General features: G+C 36.4%; 1 protein-coding gene across 16 annotated transcripts in view; it reads left to right on the top strand.

Moving 5' to 3' along the window:
• The first annotated feature begins 13,068 nt into the window (after window positions 1-13,068).
• LOC121252429 (receptor-like protein 15) overlaps window positions 13,069-18,260 on the top strand; it is a 40,273-nt gene continuing 35,081 nt past the window's right edge. For 7 of the 16 annotated variants that reach the window (XM_041152051.1, XM_041152042.1, XM_041152038.1 and 4 more), the window contains exons 1-3: window positions 13,215-13,675; window positions 13,791-13,949; window positions 14,073-14,210. In XM_041152051.1, coding sequence (XP_041007985.1) covers window positions 13,267-13,675; window positions 13,791-13,949; window positions 14,073-14,210 — 706 coding nt within the window. In that variant the 5' untranslated portion in view covers window positions 13,215-13,266. Of the gene's footprint in view, window positions 13,676-13,790; window positions 13,950-14,068; window positions 14,211-14,304; window positions 14,452-18,260 lie in introns of all 16 variants that reach the window. The other 9 variants (XM_041152050.1, XM_041152043.1, XM_041152045.1 and 6 more) reach the window with 9 other exon arrangements.

Genomic DNA, 18,260 nt, shown 5'->3' with positions numbered 1-18,260 from the left:
GACTTTGCTTCCTCGTCCTGCACCTGTTGTGGTTTTCTAAGTTCCTTATTTTCTTTGTGAAGCGTTTGCACTTCATCGGTCAACTTCGTCACTCACTCGTCCAAGTTTTTCAATCTTGCTTCCATGACTTTCTCCGTGTTTCTTTTGAGTAGTCCAGAACGGGTTGTCGTAGGCATGTGAAATACACGTAAGACCTACAAGGATCCCATAGAAGGCACTACTGTTAAGTCGTGTTCCGCACGCCTTTGGGCCAAGCTCCGACAACTCAAGTCTTCAGAACTAGAGCCTGCAAAGAATAGGGAAGGAGACAACTAGGAGAGGCGGTCTTGGGGCTGGGGAGTCTCCGATGCTAAAGTTAGTAAATTCTCTTGGAAGCTTAAAAATAAGTGAAAGAGTTGAGGGATCAGAGAGAGTTTTCTCGCACCTTGTACTTGCAATTTATACCATAAGTCTAGGGGGATAGATTGTGTTTGCCCCCATGTAATCTGTCTTTCGTACTATTCCCTTTGTTAGAGTTCTTTAATGCGGTGTAACTCTGCAACGTCGTAATTAATGTGGTATGTAGCTTAGGTAGTGGTGCCATTAATACAGAGTAATTTTTCGATTTCCTTCTCCCCACTAGTATCCTTGGTTGTCCGTTGATGTCCCTCCTATCAGAGGATTGAGGGTTCCCTGTACATTACGCCCACTATACGGACAAGCACTCAAGAGTTGGACACCACTTGAGGGATTTTCAGGTTTATGAGTGTCATCCCCTACAGCACGTTCCTTCATGCAAGTTACGTCCAAAGGAGCCTACCCATGGGCCGGGTTGGAGATTTTATTTGTTCTAAGTTGGGCCTTTGGTTTTAGTTCATTTAGTTGTTGTTCTCAAGCCCGCTGGGACTGGGGGGAGGGGAGAATTCCCTTACAACATCTTTAATTTATGCATTCATTAAAGGTCTAATCATTTATCCAAAAGTCTTTAAACTATTAGATACTAATTTTGTTAAAAATCTAACTATCAAGAGTATAACAATCAACCATACGTCTGAATCCTACGTCCATGACGGTCTAGTCTATTGGCACTGAGTCTATGGTAATTCTTTTTCTTTTGGCAGCTCTAATCATCTGTCTAGATTACTCCCACCATGACTTAAAGTCATGATATTATCTCTGTCCCAAGTATTAATTGCTAAAGACCCAAATCTTAATCCAAAAGACCTAGAATCATAAACAGCACTGCCTATCAATGATGCACCAAACTATCTATTTTTAAAAAAATAGTTGATCCAAATTAAGTTAGTTAAATGAGAGTTGCACACAAGTTTAGCATATAACATAACTCATTGTAAAGATATTGCAAATTAATGATCTCCATTAGTCTTTAGGATGAATATTTTATAAAAGCCCAAAAAAAAAAAAAAGACAAAAAGAAAAAGGGCGATTCAAAGAGAGGGAGCACTATATATAAGTGGCAGTGTTTAGGACACACGTGTATTCGAAGTAATGACTATAATTTTAGTCCTTTTTTCTGGGTTCAATGTCACAAGCGAGCTGATCATGTGCATGGATGTTCCAATTACCACAGGTGGAGTCGACTTTCTTGGATGATGATGATGGCACTGACGTTGTTTGTTCTTTTCTAGCCTCCAACGATGAATAGGGACAAGAACATCGATCAGAGATGCAGTATTTTTTTTTCTTAATCAATATATATCCAGTCTCTACACGCATGAATAATCAACTTTGTCTGAGTTGGTATTCCTTTATCGTTTTTTTCCATTTGTGAATAAAGAATTCGTTTGAAGGAATTGATTTAAGGACGTGTTACGCATTAATCCTAGGTGATCCTGCTACAGCCTGAAATCGAAAAATAAGATGCGCTTGACCTTCTTGGCAGAGTTCCATCAAAGAGATTTTTCTCAATTATTTAAAAGAGAGAGAATGAGCGTACCTCTAGATCTTTCTTATATTTTGTATTTGTATCTCGTTTTTTGGAGAGGTCTAGCTCACTTATGGCTTTCGATAGTTTGCTAGTTGTTCTTTCTTGAAGGAGCATGTTGTCGCATTTAATACGGTAACCTTTTGGGCCTCAAGACCACTCTCGCGAGTCCTGGACTTGCCCTCTTGAGTGGGCGCAATAGTAAATTTAATGCGACATGCCTTTGAGGTTCATGATGGACCCCTTCCTAACATGGATAGGTTTGTTCCGCAGGCCCGTTGGCATGCTCTTCATGGTGGGCTTCTTATGAGTGATGAGGTGGGCCATCACTTTCCCCCGATAGCTCTGCCACCATCCCAGAGCTATTCCCATCCCTAAATGACCAACCTTCGGGCCACTCATCTAACCTTCTTGCCTCGTACATAGCATCTAGTTCAATGGGCTTGTTCAATGAGCCTAGTTAGGTTTTATATGGGCTGATCTTAAAGAAAATTAGATCCACGTTTGTGTGCTATTTAAAATATGAAGAGGGAAAAAATGAATATAAAACCAATATCATCAGTTAAAGCTACAGCTGTGGGTCTTGGAAATATATTTATCTAGATAGATCAGATTATCTATAAAGATAATGGGTAAGGGTTGATAAGAGATCAATGCTCTATTTATTGAGATAAGTTTGAGTATTGGATGACGATGAAGCTTTGAAGATCTCAAAATTCAAAATTTAGATAAAAGGGCATGCCATATGGCATTTTGAAGAAGAGTTAGGCCAGGAGGCTTGAATAATGAGTTGAGATGAAATAAAAGTTGAATAAAATATTGTTAAAATATTATTTTTGTTTTGAAATTTGAAAAAAATTAAATTGTTTATTGTATTTTGTATGAAAGTTTGTGAAAATTATAATGATTAGATGAAATGAAATGAGTTGAGATGAGATGTGTGTCAGATTATCTTCGAATTTTCAAGAATGCGATTTTGAAATTCAAAAAAATTTAATCAATTCAGAGGCCCTTTGGAGCATGAAATTTCTTACGCAATCAGATACTCATGATCAGGTATTCAATTGTGCCAAAAGAGAGAGAGTTTTGAGACTTTTTACAAAAATTATTTCTCTTAAAGTTTTGTGTGACATAAGTTGAGTTTGAGTTCAACTACGGGATGTTCCACAAAAAGAAACAAAGTTTGTAGATTATCAAAGGTTTTGACAGCTATTGTCGTGACAATTGTAGATTCATATTAGAAAGAATTTGTAAGAAACTTATTTGTATTAATGTTCAAATAGCGGAATTGATTTGTTCTGGATATGCTGCCCTGGACTAGTTTTAATTTACCCCTAAAGGATTTATTAAAAAAGTTTATTTTCGTTACCAAAGAACCTTGTCTTGTGGTTGGCTTATTTTGCTCATTGTTAAAATTTTTTATTCGATATTGTGATTTGAATCAAATACAGTTCTACTTACTCTTAATCATTTAAAATTTTGTTGGTGGAAACCTTTTGTGGCCGAATTCATGTGTAGCCATTTTCTAACTTAACTTACACGCTTTCATTTTTATCGACGAGAATCCTAAAATTAATGCAGTGTTCTAGTCTGGATTCTAAAATTATTGAACACTTTTCATGTATATTTGTCTATATATTGAATGCATGAACACCATTAATACTGAGTCAAGGTCTTCTAAAATAATGGAACCACTATGACTACCTGGCTAGCGCTATAAGGACATGAATAATTACTAAGGATCGAAGACTTGTAGCGGAACCCAGTATGCACGGATATGTCATCACCATGGAAGACTTTTCTAAATGGTTATCGGTTGAAATATGCGTGTATGGAAAAAATTAGAGACGTGAAGCCCTATGATGTTAGCTTATTATATTATATATATATATATGTATGTATGTATGTATGTAAGTATGTAACTTAAATAATAACATATTAATAACTTAATATTCATATTCATATTTAACAATAAGTTTATATCAAGGAGAGGCATAAATAATAATATTAAAATTTTATATTATATTAATTTTATAATATGTGTAATATATATAGCATAAAAATTAAAAAAATTATAATATACTAATACAAGAAATTAAATATATATTTCGCTTTGGTTTGGTCTAATTCGGTTTTCAAATCTTGAAAATCGATAGCAAACTGATTTTTAATCGGTTTTGATTTCTAGGAAACTGACTGAATTGAGCTGATTCTTTTCAGTTCAATCGGTTTAATCAATTTTTTCTTATAGTACTTCTAATTTTTAATCATATAAAAAAAGATTTTAGGGCATGTGGACTAGCTTAATCTTATCTTATTTCAATGATCTTAAATGTTACTTGGGAGAGGAGTCCAATGCTTCAACTTCGAACTTTTTCAAAGTCTAGGACATATCAAGTAAATCAATTAGGTAATGCATGAAGAGGCGCTTTGGTTTGGATATCCTCTCGCATTAATTCGTTGGATTGTTTACAGCGAGAGAAACGTTTTGCAAAGTTCTAACACTCGGGTAGAAGCCTTTTATAAAGTTGTCATTAACGGTGATCAGTGTACCATCTTCTTAATACACTTTTTGTGAAGTTCTTGATAGTATACACTTTTCTAATTTATTGTAGTTTATGTTATCACTTTTGTAAGATTAACAATATTTGATTAATGAAGTATTTGTTTTTGTTTTTGTAAAGCTTTGTTTATTGTAAAGAAATCAAGGGGATTATATTTATAAGCTACTTTACATCTGCGTTTTCTTTTTATGAACATAACATGATTTCTCTAATCTATATGGTAGTCTAGGATCAGGCATTTAGAGTTATAAATAACCAAAACTACCTGACACCCTTTTAGCCATTTTTCTTTAAATTGTATGATGGTGTTTGTTAGCTTAGTGAAAATGCTAAAATGCAAATCGTTTGCATTTAGGCTCGTTTGGACACTTGGAGTATCTCATAATTTTGTAAATAGTAGTGAATTGTTTTGAGTTAAGATGTTTCATTAGATTTTGAGAGAAGAGAGAGAAAAATTTAAATAAAATATTATAAAATTATAAAATTATTTTAAATATTTTTTATTATTATGAAGTTTGTAAAAGTTATATTGATTTTTATATTTTCTAAAATTACAATATTGTCTTTTTCATTTGTAACGTCCCAATAGAAGGTCCAAACCACATGGCCTATACTTTAAAAAGACTAATCAATGATACAATTGGAGCCTTATTGAAACCTTATAAAGAGCAAGAACTTCTTCTTCCCAAGCAATGTGGGATCCCATACACCACCTACCCTTATCCATATTATATAGGGTATCACATTAATATTTTCTGATACATTGTTTTAGAGTGTTATAGTTTTATTTGAGTTAACATGTTTTATTTGATTTTAGAAAATGAAAGAGAAAAAGTTGAATACGAATATTATAAAGTTAAAAATTTGTTTGAATATAATTTTTTAATATTGTTTTTATTTTAAAATTTGAAAAATTTGTAGTATTTTTTTTGTTTGAGAATTTAAGAAAGTTTTAATAATTAGGTAATGATTAAATAAAAATTAGATTAGATATTTGAAATTAAAAAATGTTTTGTATTTAAATGATATTTACTAAAAAAATTATACAAAAAATCTCCTCTCATCTAAAAATCAATGATTCAAAAGCTTGATCTTTTTGTCCATCTTTATCACCGTTGTCACTGAGTCAAGGTCTTCTAAAATAATGGAACCAGTATTACTACCTAGCGCTACAAGGACATGATGTCATTACTAATTAAGGATCGACAACTTCTAGCGGAACCCAGTATGCACGGATATGTCATCACCATGGAAGACTTTTTTACATAGTAATCCATGGAAATATGCGTATATAGAAAAAGGAAGAGACGAGCATCGTTTGGTTACGTAGTTCAAATGAAATAAGATGAGATGTTTTGTTAAAAGTTGAATAAAATATTGTTAGAATATAATTTTTATTTTGGCTTTGGTTTGGTCTAATTTAGTTTTCAAGTTTTGAAAACCGATACCAAACTGGTTTTTAATTGGTTTTGGTTTCTAGGAAACAGACCAAACAGGTCTGATTCTGTTCAGTTCAATTGGTTTGATCAGTTTTTTCTTACAGTATTCCTAGTTTTTAACCATTTAAAAAAAGATTTTAGGGTATCATGTGGACTAGCTTAATTTTATCTTATTTCAATCTTAAATGTTACTTGGGAGAGGAGGCCAATACTTCGACTTTGAACTTTTTCAAAGTCTAGGACTTATCAAGTACTAAATCAATTAGCATTCGTTGGATTGTTTAGAACGAGATCAGAAACTTTTTGCAAAGTTCTAACACCCGGGTGGAAGCCTTTTACAATGTTGTCATCAACAATGATCATCTGTGTACCATGTTCTTAATACACTTTTTGTGAAGTTTTTTATAGTATACATTGAATGTAGAAAGAATGAAGTTTCGAAGCAACTTTCAAATTAAGTGGATGTCAAGCACTCAACAGTCAACCATTATCACTGAGTCAAGGTCTTCTAAAATAATGGAACCATGATTACTACATGTCACTATAAGGACATGTCATTACTAAGGATTGAAGACTTCTAGGAACCCGCTAGTATGCTCGGAGATGTCATCAACATGGAAGACTTTTGTAGGCATTAATCGGTGGAAATATGCGTATATGGGAAAAGGAAGAGACGAAAATGCAAAACAAATTATACATATAAAAATTATATGGAAATAGAGTCCATCTGTCATTAATTTGAAGCCTATTATGCCAGCTTAGTGTGTATATATATATATGTGTGTGTGTGTGTGTATGTAAGTATGTAACTTAATAATAACATATTAATTATTAACTTAATATTCATATTCATATTTAAGAGTAAGTTTATATCAAGGAGGCATAAATAATAATATTAAAATTTCATGTTATATTAATTTTTTAATATGTGTAATATATATAGCATAAAAATTAAAAAAGTTATAATATATTTAATATAAGAAATTAAATATATCCTACAAAAAAAAGAAATTAAATATATATATTTGGCTTTGGTTTGGTCTAATAATCTTGAAAACCGATACCAAACTGGTTTTTAATTGATTTTGTTTTCTAAGAAATTATTTTTAGCTAGATTAGTTTGTGAACTTCACATCTGCATGCTGTTAAGTATTTGGAGTTTGGTCCACGTCGCTCGAGCGAATACAAGTCAGAAAGCTTCGCTCAAAGATAGCTCGACAGACCGCTCAAGCAAAGGCAAGTCAGAGAGCTTCGCTCGACACCGCTTGACACACAGCTCGAGCGGAGGGAAGTCAGAGAGCTTCGCTTGAGGAGCCGCTCGACACATGGCTCGAGCAGTTGCGGGAAACAGGTTTGCTCGATGCGGGCTCGACACGCCGCTCGAGCGAACATCACTAATTCTGCTGAATTTAAGGTTTCCGCCGCATAACATATATATAGTGATATTTTATGGCTTGTGCTGTATCAGAGTGAACAGTAGCCGTTCTACACATATTGTATTGTGATTCCTCAAGTAATAAAAATCCTCTGCAGCTCCCGTGGACGTAGGCAATTTGCTGAACCACGTAAATACTGTGTCGTGTGTGATTGCTTGTTTTTCCCGTGTTTGAATTCACTTTATTGTCATCGTTTTTCACAACAATTGGTATCAAGAGCCAATGTTCGGGTCTGAGAAAAAACGATGGCTGGAGAGGAAGTGAAGGTACCGGGGATCGAGAAGTTTGATGGCACGGATTATGGATACTGGAGGATGCAAATAGAGAACTACCTTTATGGGAAGAAACTTCATCTTCCATTGTTGGGGAAGAAGCCGGACAACATGTCAGTTGCTGATTGGATCCTGTTGGATCGACAGGTCCTGGGGGTTATCCGATTAACCCTGTCGAGATCTGTTGCTCACAACTTCATCAAGGAGAAGACGACTGCGGATCTCATAGTGGCTTTGTCAGGTATGTATGCAAAGCCGTCAGCAAATAACAAGGTACATCTGATGAAAAAGCTATTTAATTTGAAGATGGCAGATGGTACGTCTGTTGCACAACATCTGAATGATTTTAATACTATCACAAATCAATTGTCGTCTGTTGAAATTGAATTTGATGATGAGATACGTGCACTGATACTATTGGCATCACTGCCAAATAGTTGGGAAGCCATAAGAATGACTGTTAGTAATTCTGCCGGTAAGTCAAAGTTGAAATATGATGATATTCATGATTTGATTTTGGCTGAGGAGGTGCGTAGGAAAGATTCAGGCGAGACCTCAGGTTCTAGTTCAGCATTGAATGTTGACTCTAGGGGGAGAGCACAAGACAGGAACTCAAACAGAGGCAGATCAAAATCAAAGAATAGGGGCAAGAGCAAGTCAAGGCTTGGCCAGCAAGCAACTTGTTGGAATTGTGGCAAAGCTGGCCACATAAAGAAGAATTGCAGAAATCCTAAGAAGACCGAGAATGATAGTGCTAATGTGGTAACTGAGGAAGTACAGGATGCACTATTACTTGCAGTTTATAGTCCAGTTGATGACTGGATACTTGATTCAGGGGCTTTCTTCCATACATCTTCCCATCGGGAGATAATGCAGAATTATGTTGCAGGTAATTTTGGAAAGGTGTATTTGGCTGATAGAGAGGCTTTGAATGTTGTAGGGATGAGAGATATTGATATTGCTCTTCCTAACAAGAACAAATGGACCTTACAAAAGGTCAGACACATTCTTGAGTTGAAGAAGAATCTCATTTCTGTTGGGCAGCTTGATGATTGTGGACATTCAATGGTGTTTTCAAATAGCACCTAGAAGGTCACCAAATGGGCATTGGTACTGGCTCGGGGTAAGAAAATTGATACACTTTATATGACTACTGGTTTTGATAACACTATTGCTACTACCGTTGCAGAGAGCACAACTGATTTGTGGCATTGCAGGCTTGGCCATATGAGTCAGAAGGGCATGAAAGAACTTCTGTCTAGAGGCAAGCTACCAGAACTGAAGTCAGTTGATCTTAGTATGTGTGAGAGTTGCATTATGGGGAAACAGAATAAGGTCAGTTTCTTGAAGAGTGGCAGAACACTAAAGTCAGAAAGACTAGATCTTGTGCACACTGATGTGTGGGGACCTTCCCCAGTAGCATCTCTTGGAGGTTCTCGTTACTATGTTACATTCATTGATGACCACAACAGGAAGATATGGGTCTATTTTTTGAAATTCAAATCTGATGTATTTAATGTGTTCAAAATTTGGAAAGCCATGGTTGAGACAGAGACAGACTTGAAGTTGAAATGCTTAAGGTTTGATAATGGTGGTGAGTATATTGATGGTGGGTTCAAAGAGTATTGTGCTACTCAGGGTATCAGAATGGAGAAGACCATTCCTGGGACACCACAGCAAAATGGAGTTGCTGAACGCATGAACAGAACCATAAATGAGCGTGCTAGAAGCATGAGGCTGCATGCTGGCTTATCACCTACTTTTTGGGCAGATGCAATTAACACTGCAGTATACTTGATAAACAGAGGACCATCAGTTCCGTTGGATTGTGAAATGCCTGAGGAGGCTTGGAGCGGGAAAGAGGTCAAATTTTCTCATTTTAAAATCTTTGGCTGTCTTTCTTATGCTCTTATTGATTCTGATACTCGTAGAAAGCTTGAGGCTAAGTCAAGGAGATGTTATTTCATTAGCTATGGAGACGAGGCATTTGGCTATCGTTTCTGGGATGATCAGGGTCGGAAGATTATAAGAAGCAGGAATGTGATCTTCAATGAGAAGATTGTGTATAAGGACAAGTCTAGCACAGTTGCTGAAGCAGTTCCTCAGGAGTCTGACTTTGTGAGTTTGGATGATCTACCAGAGATCACAGTGCAGTGTAGGGAAATGAGTGACGGGGAGAGTGGGCACAGTGCACCCATTCCTATTATTCTGCAGTCAGATCCAGCGCAGTCCACTCCTACAGCTACAGTTCGCAAGTCAGTTAGGACTATTCGTCCTCCACAGCGTTTCTCACCTACTTTGAATTATATTCTATTGACAGATGGTGGAGAACCGCAGAGTTATCAAGAAATCTTGCAAGATGAAAATTCTAGTAAGTGGGAGTTAGCCATGAACGATGAGATGGATTCCTTATTAGGGAATCAGACATGGGAGTTGACAGAACTTCCATCAGGGAAGAAGGCTTTACACAACAAGTGGGTGTACCGGGTAAAAATTGAGCATGATGGCAGTAAGAGATACAAGGCCAGACTTGTTGTAAAAGGCTTTCAGCAAAAACAGGGCATTGATTACTCTGAGATCTTTTCACCTGTGGTAAAGATCACAACCATCAGGTTAGTTTTGGCTATGGCTGCTACTGAAGATCTATTTCTTGAGCAGCTAGATGTGAAGACATCTTTTCTTCATGGAGATCTTGAAGAAGACATCTATATGCACCAACCTGAGGGGTTTGTGGTACAGGGAAAGGAAGGTTCAGTTTGCAGACTGAAGAAGAGCTTGTATGGCCTGAAACAAGCTCCTAGACAGTGGTATAAGAAGTTTGACAGTTTCATGTGCAGTGTAGGGTACATCAGATGTCAGGCAGATCACTGCTGCTATGTCAGGCAGTTTGACAATTCTTACATTATTTTGTTGCTATATGTGGATGGCATGCTTATTGCAGGGGCAAATATTGATGAGATCAATAATCTGAAGAAGCAGATGTCAGAGCATTTTGCAATGAAGGATTTAGGAGCTGCAAAGCAAATCCTTTGCATGAGAATTGTCAGAGATAGAGTCAGAGGCACGTTGAGACTCTCACAGGCACAGGCTGAGTATGTGAAAAAGGTACTCAACCGGTTCAATATGGACAAGGCCAAGTCCGTTGGCACACCCTTGGGTAGTCACTTTAGACTCAGCAAGGATCAGGCATCAAAGTCAGAAGAGGAACAAGACTATATGAGTAAGGTCCCTTATGCCTCAGCTATTAGTTCACTTATGTATGCTATGGTTTGCACTAGACCAGATATTGCCCATGCAGTGGGAGTTGTGAGTAGATACATGAGTAACCCTGGAAAACAACATTGGGAAGTAGTGAAGTGGATTTTGAGGTACCTAAAAGGCTCCTCAGAAACGTGCTTGTGTTTCTCAGGAGAGGGCTTAGAGGTGCAAGGCTATGTTGATGCTGATTTAGCTGGAGATACTGATAGCAGAAAAAGTACCACAGGGTTTGTTTACACTCTGGGTGGTACTGCAGTTTCATGGGGTTCCAATCTACAGAAGACAGTTTCTTTGTCTACTACAGAAGCTGAGTATATTGCAGTTTCAGAAGCTGCAAATGAGATGGTTTGGATACAGGGCTTCTTGGAGGAATTGGGTAAAAAGAATCAGAAGGGCATTCTCTACAGTGACAGTCAGAGTGCCATATTCCTTGCCAAGAACCCAGCATTTCATTCCAGGACTAAGCACATTCAAATCAGGTATCACTTTATACGATCATTGTTAGATGATGAACAGTTGCTACTTGAGAAAATTTGTGGAAGTAAGAACCCTGCTGATATGTTGACAAAGGGTGTTACACTTGAGAAACTGAAGTTGTGCGCAACTTCAGTTGGTCTTCTTGCATGAAGACAGGAGCTGTGAGTTGCAGAGGTGGAGGATATCATGTTTGAGGCAGAGGGCGATACTGTGGGTGTACCAGTCTCCAAGTGGGAGAATTGTTGAGTATTTGGAGTCTGGTCCACGGCTCTCGAGCGGAGCGTCTAGCCGCTCGAGCGAATACAAGTCAGAGAGCTTCGCTCAAAGATAGCTCGACAGACCGCTCAAGCAAAGGCAAGTCAGAGAGCTTCGCTCGACACCGCTCGACACACAGCTCGAGCGGAGGGAAGTTAGAGAGCTTCGCTTGAGGAGCCGCTCAACACATGGCTCGAGCAGTTGCGGGAAACAGGTTCGCTCGATGCGGGCTCGACACACTGCTCGAGCGAACATCACTAATTCTGTTGAATTTAGGGTTTCCGCCGCATAACATATATATAGTGATATTTTATGGCTTGTACTGTATCAGAGTGAACAGCAGCCGTTCTACACATATTGTATTGTGATTCCTCAAGTAATAAAAATCCTCTGCAGCTCCCGTGGACGTAGGCAATTTGCCGAACTACGTAAATACTGTGTCGTGTGTGATTGCTTGTTTTTCCCGTGTTTGAATTCACTTTATTGTCATCGTTTTTCATAACACATGCGATGTCTTTTTATGAACATAGCATTCCTCTAATCTAAAAGCTGTGATGATGTAGCTATCTATATGGTAGTCTAGGAGGCATTTAGAGTTATAAATAATCAAAACTACTGACAATCTTTTAACCATTTTTCCTTTAAATTGTATGATGGTGTTTGTTAGTGAAAATGTTGAAATGCAAACGACGTTTGGACGCTTGGGAGTATTTCATAATTTTGTGAATAGTATTGAATTATTTTGAGTTAACATGTTTTATTAGATTTTGGGAGAAGAGAGAGAAAAAGTTGAATAAAATATTATAAAGTTAAAAAATTATTTTAAATATTTTTTGTATTATAAAGTGTGTAAAAGTTATATTGATTTTTATGTTTTATTTTCAAGTTTGTAAAAGTTGTATTAACTTTTGTATTTTGTTTTGAAGTTTGTAAAAGTTGTACTCGTTTTTGTGTTTAGTTAATGGTTAGGTAGTGATTAGATAAAAAAATTAAAAATTTAAAATTGAAATGTGTTTTATATTGGAGTGATGTTTGAAAATGAAATTATGAGAAGTTTTGAGAATTTTGAGAATCAAGTCTCTCCAAACGAGCCTCTAAGAATTTGAAAGCAGCAAAAGATACATCCCACTTCAAATTGACTTATATAATAATAAAAAAAAATGTTTGAGATTAATTCCTCGTTCACCCCACGTTGATTGGCCCTCTCTTAACTCGAGATGGAAGCAAAGGAAGTTGGCCGGGTTAAGAATTTGAATGCAGCAAAAGATTGAAAACAGAGTCAGTGATACTATGATTCAAAAGCTAGTAGCTCTCTTTGTCCCATCTCTATCTCGATCTCCATTATGACAGAGTCAAGGGAACCCAGTAGGCACGGATATATCATCACCATAGAAGACTTTCTAGATAGTCATCCGTGGAAATATGCATATCATATGTCGTTATTTTAATATTTGTGGTTGTAGTCAATAATGCACTAATATTACGTTATTCAAATAGTTGGGATAAGATCAACTTATTTATGGGGACCCAACGAGACTGTATAGCTAGCTAGCTAGCTACTGCCCGTGGCCTATTTAAACTAAACCTTATAGCGAGTCTTATTGTAATTACTTAAAAGATTAGAAAGCAATTAGTTGATCAATGGAGATGGGGCGTTTTTGTTGCTGCATTTTTATTATTTTGGTCTGTGTTCAAGCTTGTATGATCCCTCCGTGCTCTGGTTGTTTGGAGGAAGAGCAAAATACTCTTTTCCTACTGATCAAAACCACCATCAACATCTACCCAAATGAATCTTTTTCACCATCTTCCAACTTAATTACCAACAAAGAGATTAGTACTACTGATTGCTGCAATTGGACAGGTGCCGTCGAGTGCAGCAACATTACAGGCCGTGTAACCCATATTACTCTTTATGGGTTGATCGATTCTTGGAGTATTGGATCAGAATATTGGTACTTGAATACCTCTTTGTTTCTTCCCTTCCAAGAGCTCAAGTCTCTGGATTTGGGTAATTACATGCAGATTTATAATTTGAGGGTATCAAAAGAAGGTTTGTGTATATAAATTGGGATAGCATTTCTTCCATTTTTCTTGTGAGATGAGAAATTAATTGAATATACTTATTTTGACGTGGATACTCATGAATTTAACCAAAATTATTGTAGGTTTTGAAAGATTGTCTGGTTTGAGCAAGCTGGAGGAGCTTTACTTGGATTATAATGACTTCAATGAAAGCATCTTGCTATCCCTTGGCAAGATTGCTTCGCTTAAGAAACTATCTTTGAGGTGGAATAAGATTAGTGGAAGGGTCCCAATTAATAAAGGTTGGTATATATTGTATTAGCTAGCTTTTATTTACTTACCTTATATTTATATTAATTATGTTTTCTAATCTGATTCAATCAACAATTTTTCTAATGAATAATGGAATATCAAAATTATTGTAGGTTTTACAATGAGTAAGCTAGAGGAGCTTTACTTGGATGGTAATAACTTCACAGACATGAGATTCATTTGTAAGATTGCATCGCTCAAGAAATTATATTTGGGAGAAGCTAAGTTGAATGGGGGAATTAATATCCAGGGTAAGTCTCAAAGTTCAATTACTTATCAATGCACGTGATAAGTAATTTCAACGCACATGATAAATATCTAAAGCTTGTGTTATTGTTTTTTTAGAGCTTGGAAAACTAAAGAACCTACGGGAATTGTATTTGGATTATTCATCCATCGACAAAAGCTTTCTTCATAAAGTTGGAGTGATGACTTCTCTTAATGTATTAACAATGAGTACTTGTGGACTCAATGGTAGCTTACCCAACCAAGGTAGAACTGTTTTTTTTCAAATATGTTGCTGATCATAAACAAGTTGATCTCAATAGCATAATTAAAAATCTACTTATTTTACAGGCTGGTGTGAACTCAAGAATCTACAAGAGTTAGACCTTGGTCATAATCAATTTGAAGGGAGATTGCCTTCTTGTTTGGCAAACATGACAACACTTCGAGTATTGAATCTTGCATTCAATAACTTCGACGGAAGCATTTCTCACTCTCTCATGTCTAGTTTGCAGTCACTTGAGTACCTTTCTCAGTCGTATAACACACTTGCTGATGAAACAAAGTCTCAATGTTGGACTTCATACTTTCAATTGAAGGTTCTGTTGTTGTCAAGTAGCCTTGCTAGAAGACCGACTAGAACTATTCCCAGATTCCTTCATTACCAATATAAGTTACAAGCAATTGATCTCTCGCACAATAATTTGGTGGGAAAGTTTCCCACTTGGTTGCTAGAAAACAACACAAGATTGGTGATTCTTAATTTAAGGAACAACACTTTCACAAACCCTTTCCAAGTACCTTATCGTCCTTATCCCCATATTCGAAAAATAGATATTTCGAATAATGATCTAGGAGGTCCGATTCCGACAAACTTGGGTTTACTTTTTCCCAATTTATTGGATTTAAACATGTCTCAAAATGCATTTATAGGCATAATTCCACCTTCTTTAGGTAATTTTGTTTCCTTGACGACTTTGGACTTGTCTAGCAATCATTTGTCAGGAACAATACCAGACCATTTGGCATTGGGTTGCCCCGATTTGGCATACCTCAGATTGTCAAATAATAATTTAAGTGGCCACTTATTTCCTACCAAAAGTAATCTAACACTCCTTGAGTTCTTATTTTTGGACAACAACCAATTTTCCGGAAAGATCCCATATATCTTATCCAATAGTGCTTACTTGATTGCATTTGATTTTAGTAGCAACTCTTTGTCAGGCATGCTTCCAAGATGGATTGGCAACATGACGTTCTTGACAAAAATTGTTATGCCCAAAAACCAACTTGAAGGTCCAATTCCCGTTGAGTTATGCAAAGTCAAACAAATTAGTTTTCTTGACCTTTCCGAGAATAATTTGTCTGGCTTCATACCATCTTGCTTCAATTCATTGAACATCAAACATGTTTGTCTGGGAAAAAATAGGCTGAGTGGTCCCATTAAAAGTGCATTCAAGAATAGCTCTGCCCTAGTAACATTAGATCTTAGAGATAACCGCCTAACTGGCAACATTCCAGATTGGATTGGCAACCTCTCATCATTGAGCATCCTCCTCTTGAAAGCTAATCACTTGCAAGGAATGATTCCAATTGAAATATGCCTTCTTGGAAACTTAACCATTCTGGATCTTTCAAATAATAATTTTACTGGTCCAATACCTCATTGCTTGAGCAACATTAGTTTTGAGGAAATTGGCCAAATATTCAATCTTGGAAATTCAATGGTCGCCAGTCTTGGTAGTAGAGCATTGACATACTTGGAGACGGTGACAAAAATAAGGATGGAAAATGGTTACGCTGATTTTTTTTCGGAAGTAGAAGTGCATGCACAACTAGAAGTAGAGCTCACAATAAAGGGACATACTCACTCTTTCAAGGGTGATATGCTCAATCGTATGTCTGGATTAATAGACCTCTCATGCAATTGTTTATCAGGTGAAATTCCACTTGAGACTGGAAAGTTGAGCCACATTCGTATGTTGAACTTGTCGCACAACAATCTAACTGGATCAATCCCAACATTCTGGGAACTAGAAAAAATAGAGATTTTGGATCTCTCCCACAATAAGTTGAATGGCAGCATCCCCCTTCAACTTATAGAGTTATACTCTCTAGTTGTCTTTAGCGTGGCTGAGAATAATTTATCGGGTAGAATACCAGAAAGAAAAGCTCAATTTGGAATCTTCGATGAAAGCAGCTATAAGGGCAATCCTTTTCTGTATGGACCTCCACTACCTCATTCCTTGAACAAAATTGGATTGCCATTTAATGATAAGGGAGAAGAAAGTTGTGGTTTCATAGACATGGATTCTTTCTACATAAGTTTTGGGGTGTCTTACACAATAGTGTTGCTAGGAATTGTATATAAATCCTTATTGGCGTTAGGAGTGGTTTAGCTTCATTGAAGTGTGCCTCACCAGTTTTTTTTTTTTTTTTCATTGTTTGTGAAATCTCGTGTAAGTTGTCCACTTTTTAAATTTTGTTGCCTTGCATAAGTTTGCATATGTCTATATGCTTGTTCTTGATTTTCAAATCTGAGATTTATAACTTACGATAAACCTTTATGGATCAATCATTTATCTATTTTCTTCTAAAGTCTATGGACTTTTTATGTGTATTTTTATTGAAAGTTAAGCATCTGTAAATTGGATGTTATTATTTGCTATTAGAAAGTGTAAAAAAAATGATTCCAAAATTGATATTCACATTCATCGCGCAATAGACAGTCATCAATTTTCCATTTAGAAGCGTACCACCCACCACAAAGATCCCAGGTATCATATTGAATTTCCAAAGCAATAAAGATCCCCTTTATATTGGTTTGTAATAAACTTGATGTTTTTTTTTTTTAAATATGTGCTTAAGATGATCTTAAAAGAGCAAAAGAAAAAGGGAAGAAATGAGAGGAGGTTTTTTTTTTCTTTTTAATTTTTCTAGAAAGGAGAGGAGGTTGTAAATATTGTTCATATACTAATTAAACCTGATAAAGATTAATCATGTTTGGGAAAATCTATGAGAGCTAATAAAATCCTACTAGGATTGTATATTACCTTAATCATTCAACTTCCTAATAACTACTTATTTAAAAAAATAAAAAATAAAAAAATTCCTAATGACTAACATGGCAATTAGCTGGAAAAAAAAATTAAAACTAGATATATATTATATTAGAGGAAAATTTTATTTATCATATATTTCACTATCATCATCTCAACATCTTATAACGTGGTATCAAATGATTGACCCACAAGTTGGATATAACAAATAGTTGAATAATTTAATACCGCATAATAAGATGGTAGCATTGATGACAAAAAAGATAATGGAAAGTATTACTCATATGAGAATTCCTAAAAGACGGTCCGGCTGAAGATCCTCATATAACAGCCTTCTAATAGTTTTTAAACACTTAGGCTTTCCACCACAGTTAGTGTGAACCAGCACTACATGGGATTATCAACCCAACGGCAAAAGAGACACAACCCCCCTCTCCTTTGCAGCCCCTTCCCCTGAACGGTGCTGCACAAAACCAACTCCGTCGTTACCACAGCCAGACAATGCCATCGCACCCACCAAGTTCTGTCGCCCACTCATAGCTTTTCTCAAACGAGATTACAATTACCGCATCTTTGTTCTCCTAGTGATTCTGCAAATGGGTTATTAAGCCACGCCTAGTCACCGTTGAGTCCTTGTCCAGACACCCCTTCCCTGATTTTCAACTTGTAGTTATAGATGAAGAACTAGTGGTTGAGAGTGACACCACCAACGCATCCACATTTTGTTGCAGCCGTGTAGCGTGATGAACTCCATCCAGAATTAATGGACCAAGTTTCTTTGCCATTTTTGTTCCAATAAATACAATGGGTCTTGATTTCAGGGTAAATCTCAAGTGGGGTTTTCCGATTCAGTCTCATTCCACCTCCAATTCACCTTTTAGTTCCAAAATGACCAACTCATTTGCCCTACTCATTAATAGTCGAGGAATTATAGCTTAGAGAGGGGAGCTGGATTTTTTCACGGAATAGTAGAGCAGATAGAAAAGCGAAGCAAGCAACATGCAGTTGAGTCATGAA

Source organism: Juglans microcarpa x Juglans regia, chromosome 2S (assembly GCF_004785595.1).
Source record: "Juglans microcarpa x Juglans regia isolate MS1-56 chromosome 2S, Jm3101_v1.0, whole genome shotgun sequence".
Lineage (NCBI taxonomy): Eukaryota > Viridiplantae > Streptophyta > Magnoliopsida > Fagales > Juglandaceae > Juglans > Juglans microcarpa x Juglans regia.
The sequence above is the reverse complement of the archived record's forward strand: the minus strand, read 5'-3'. Positions and strand labels throughout refer to the sequence as shown.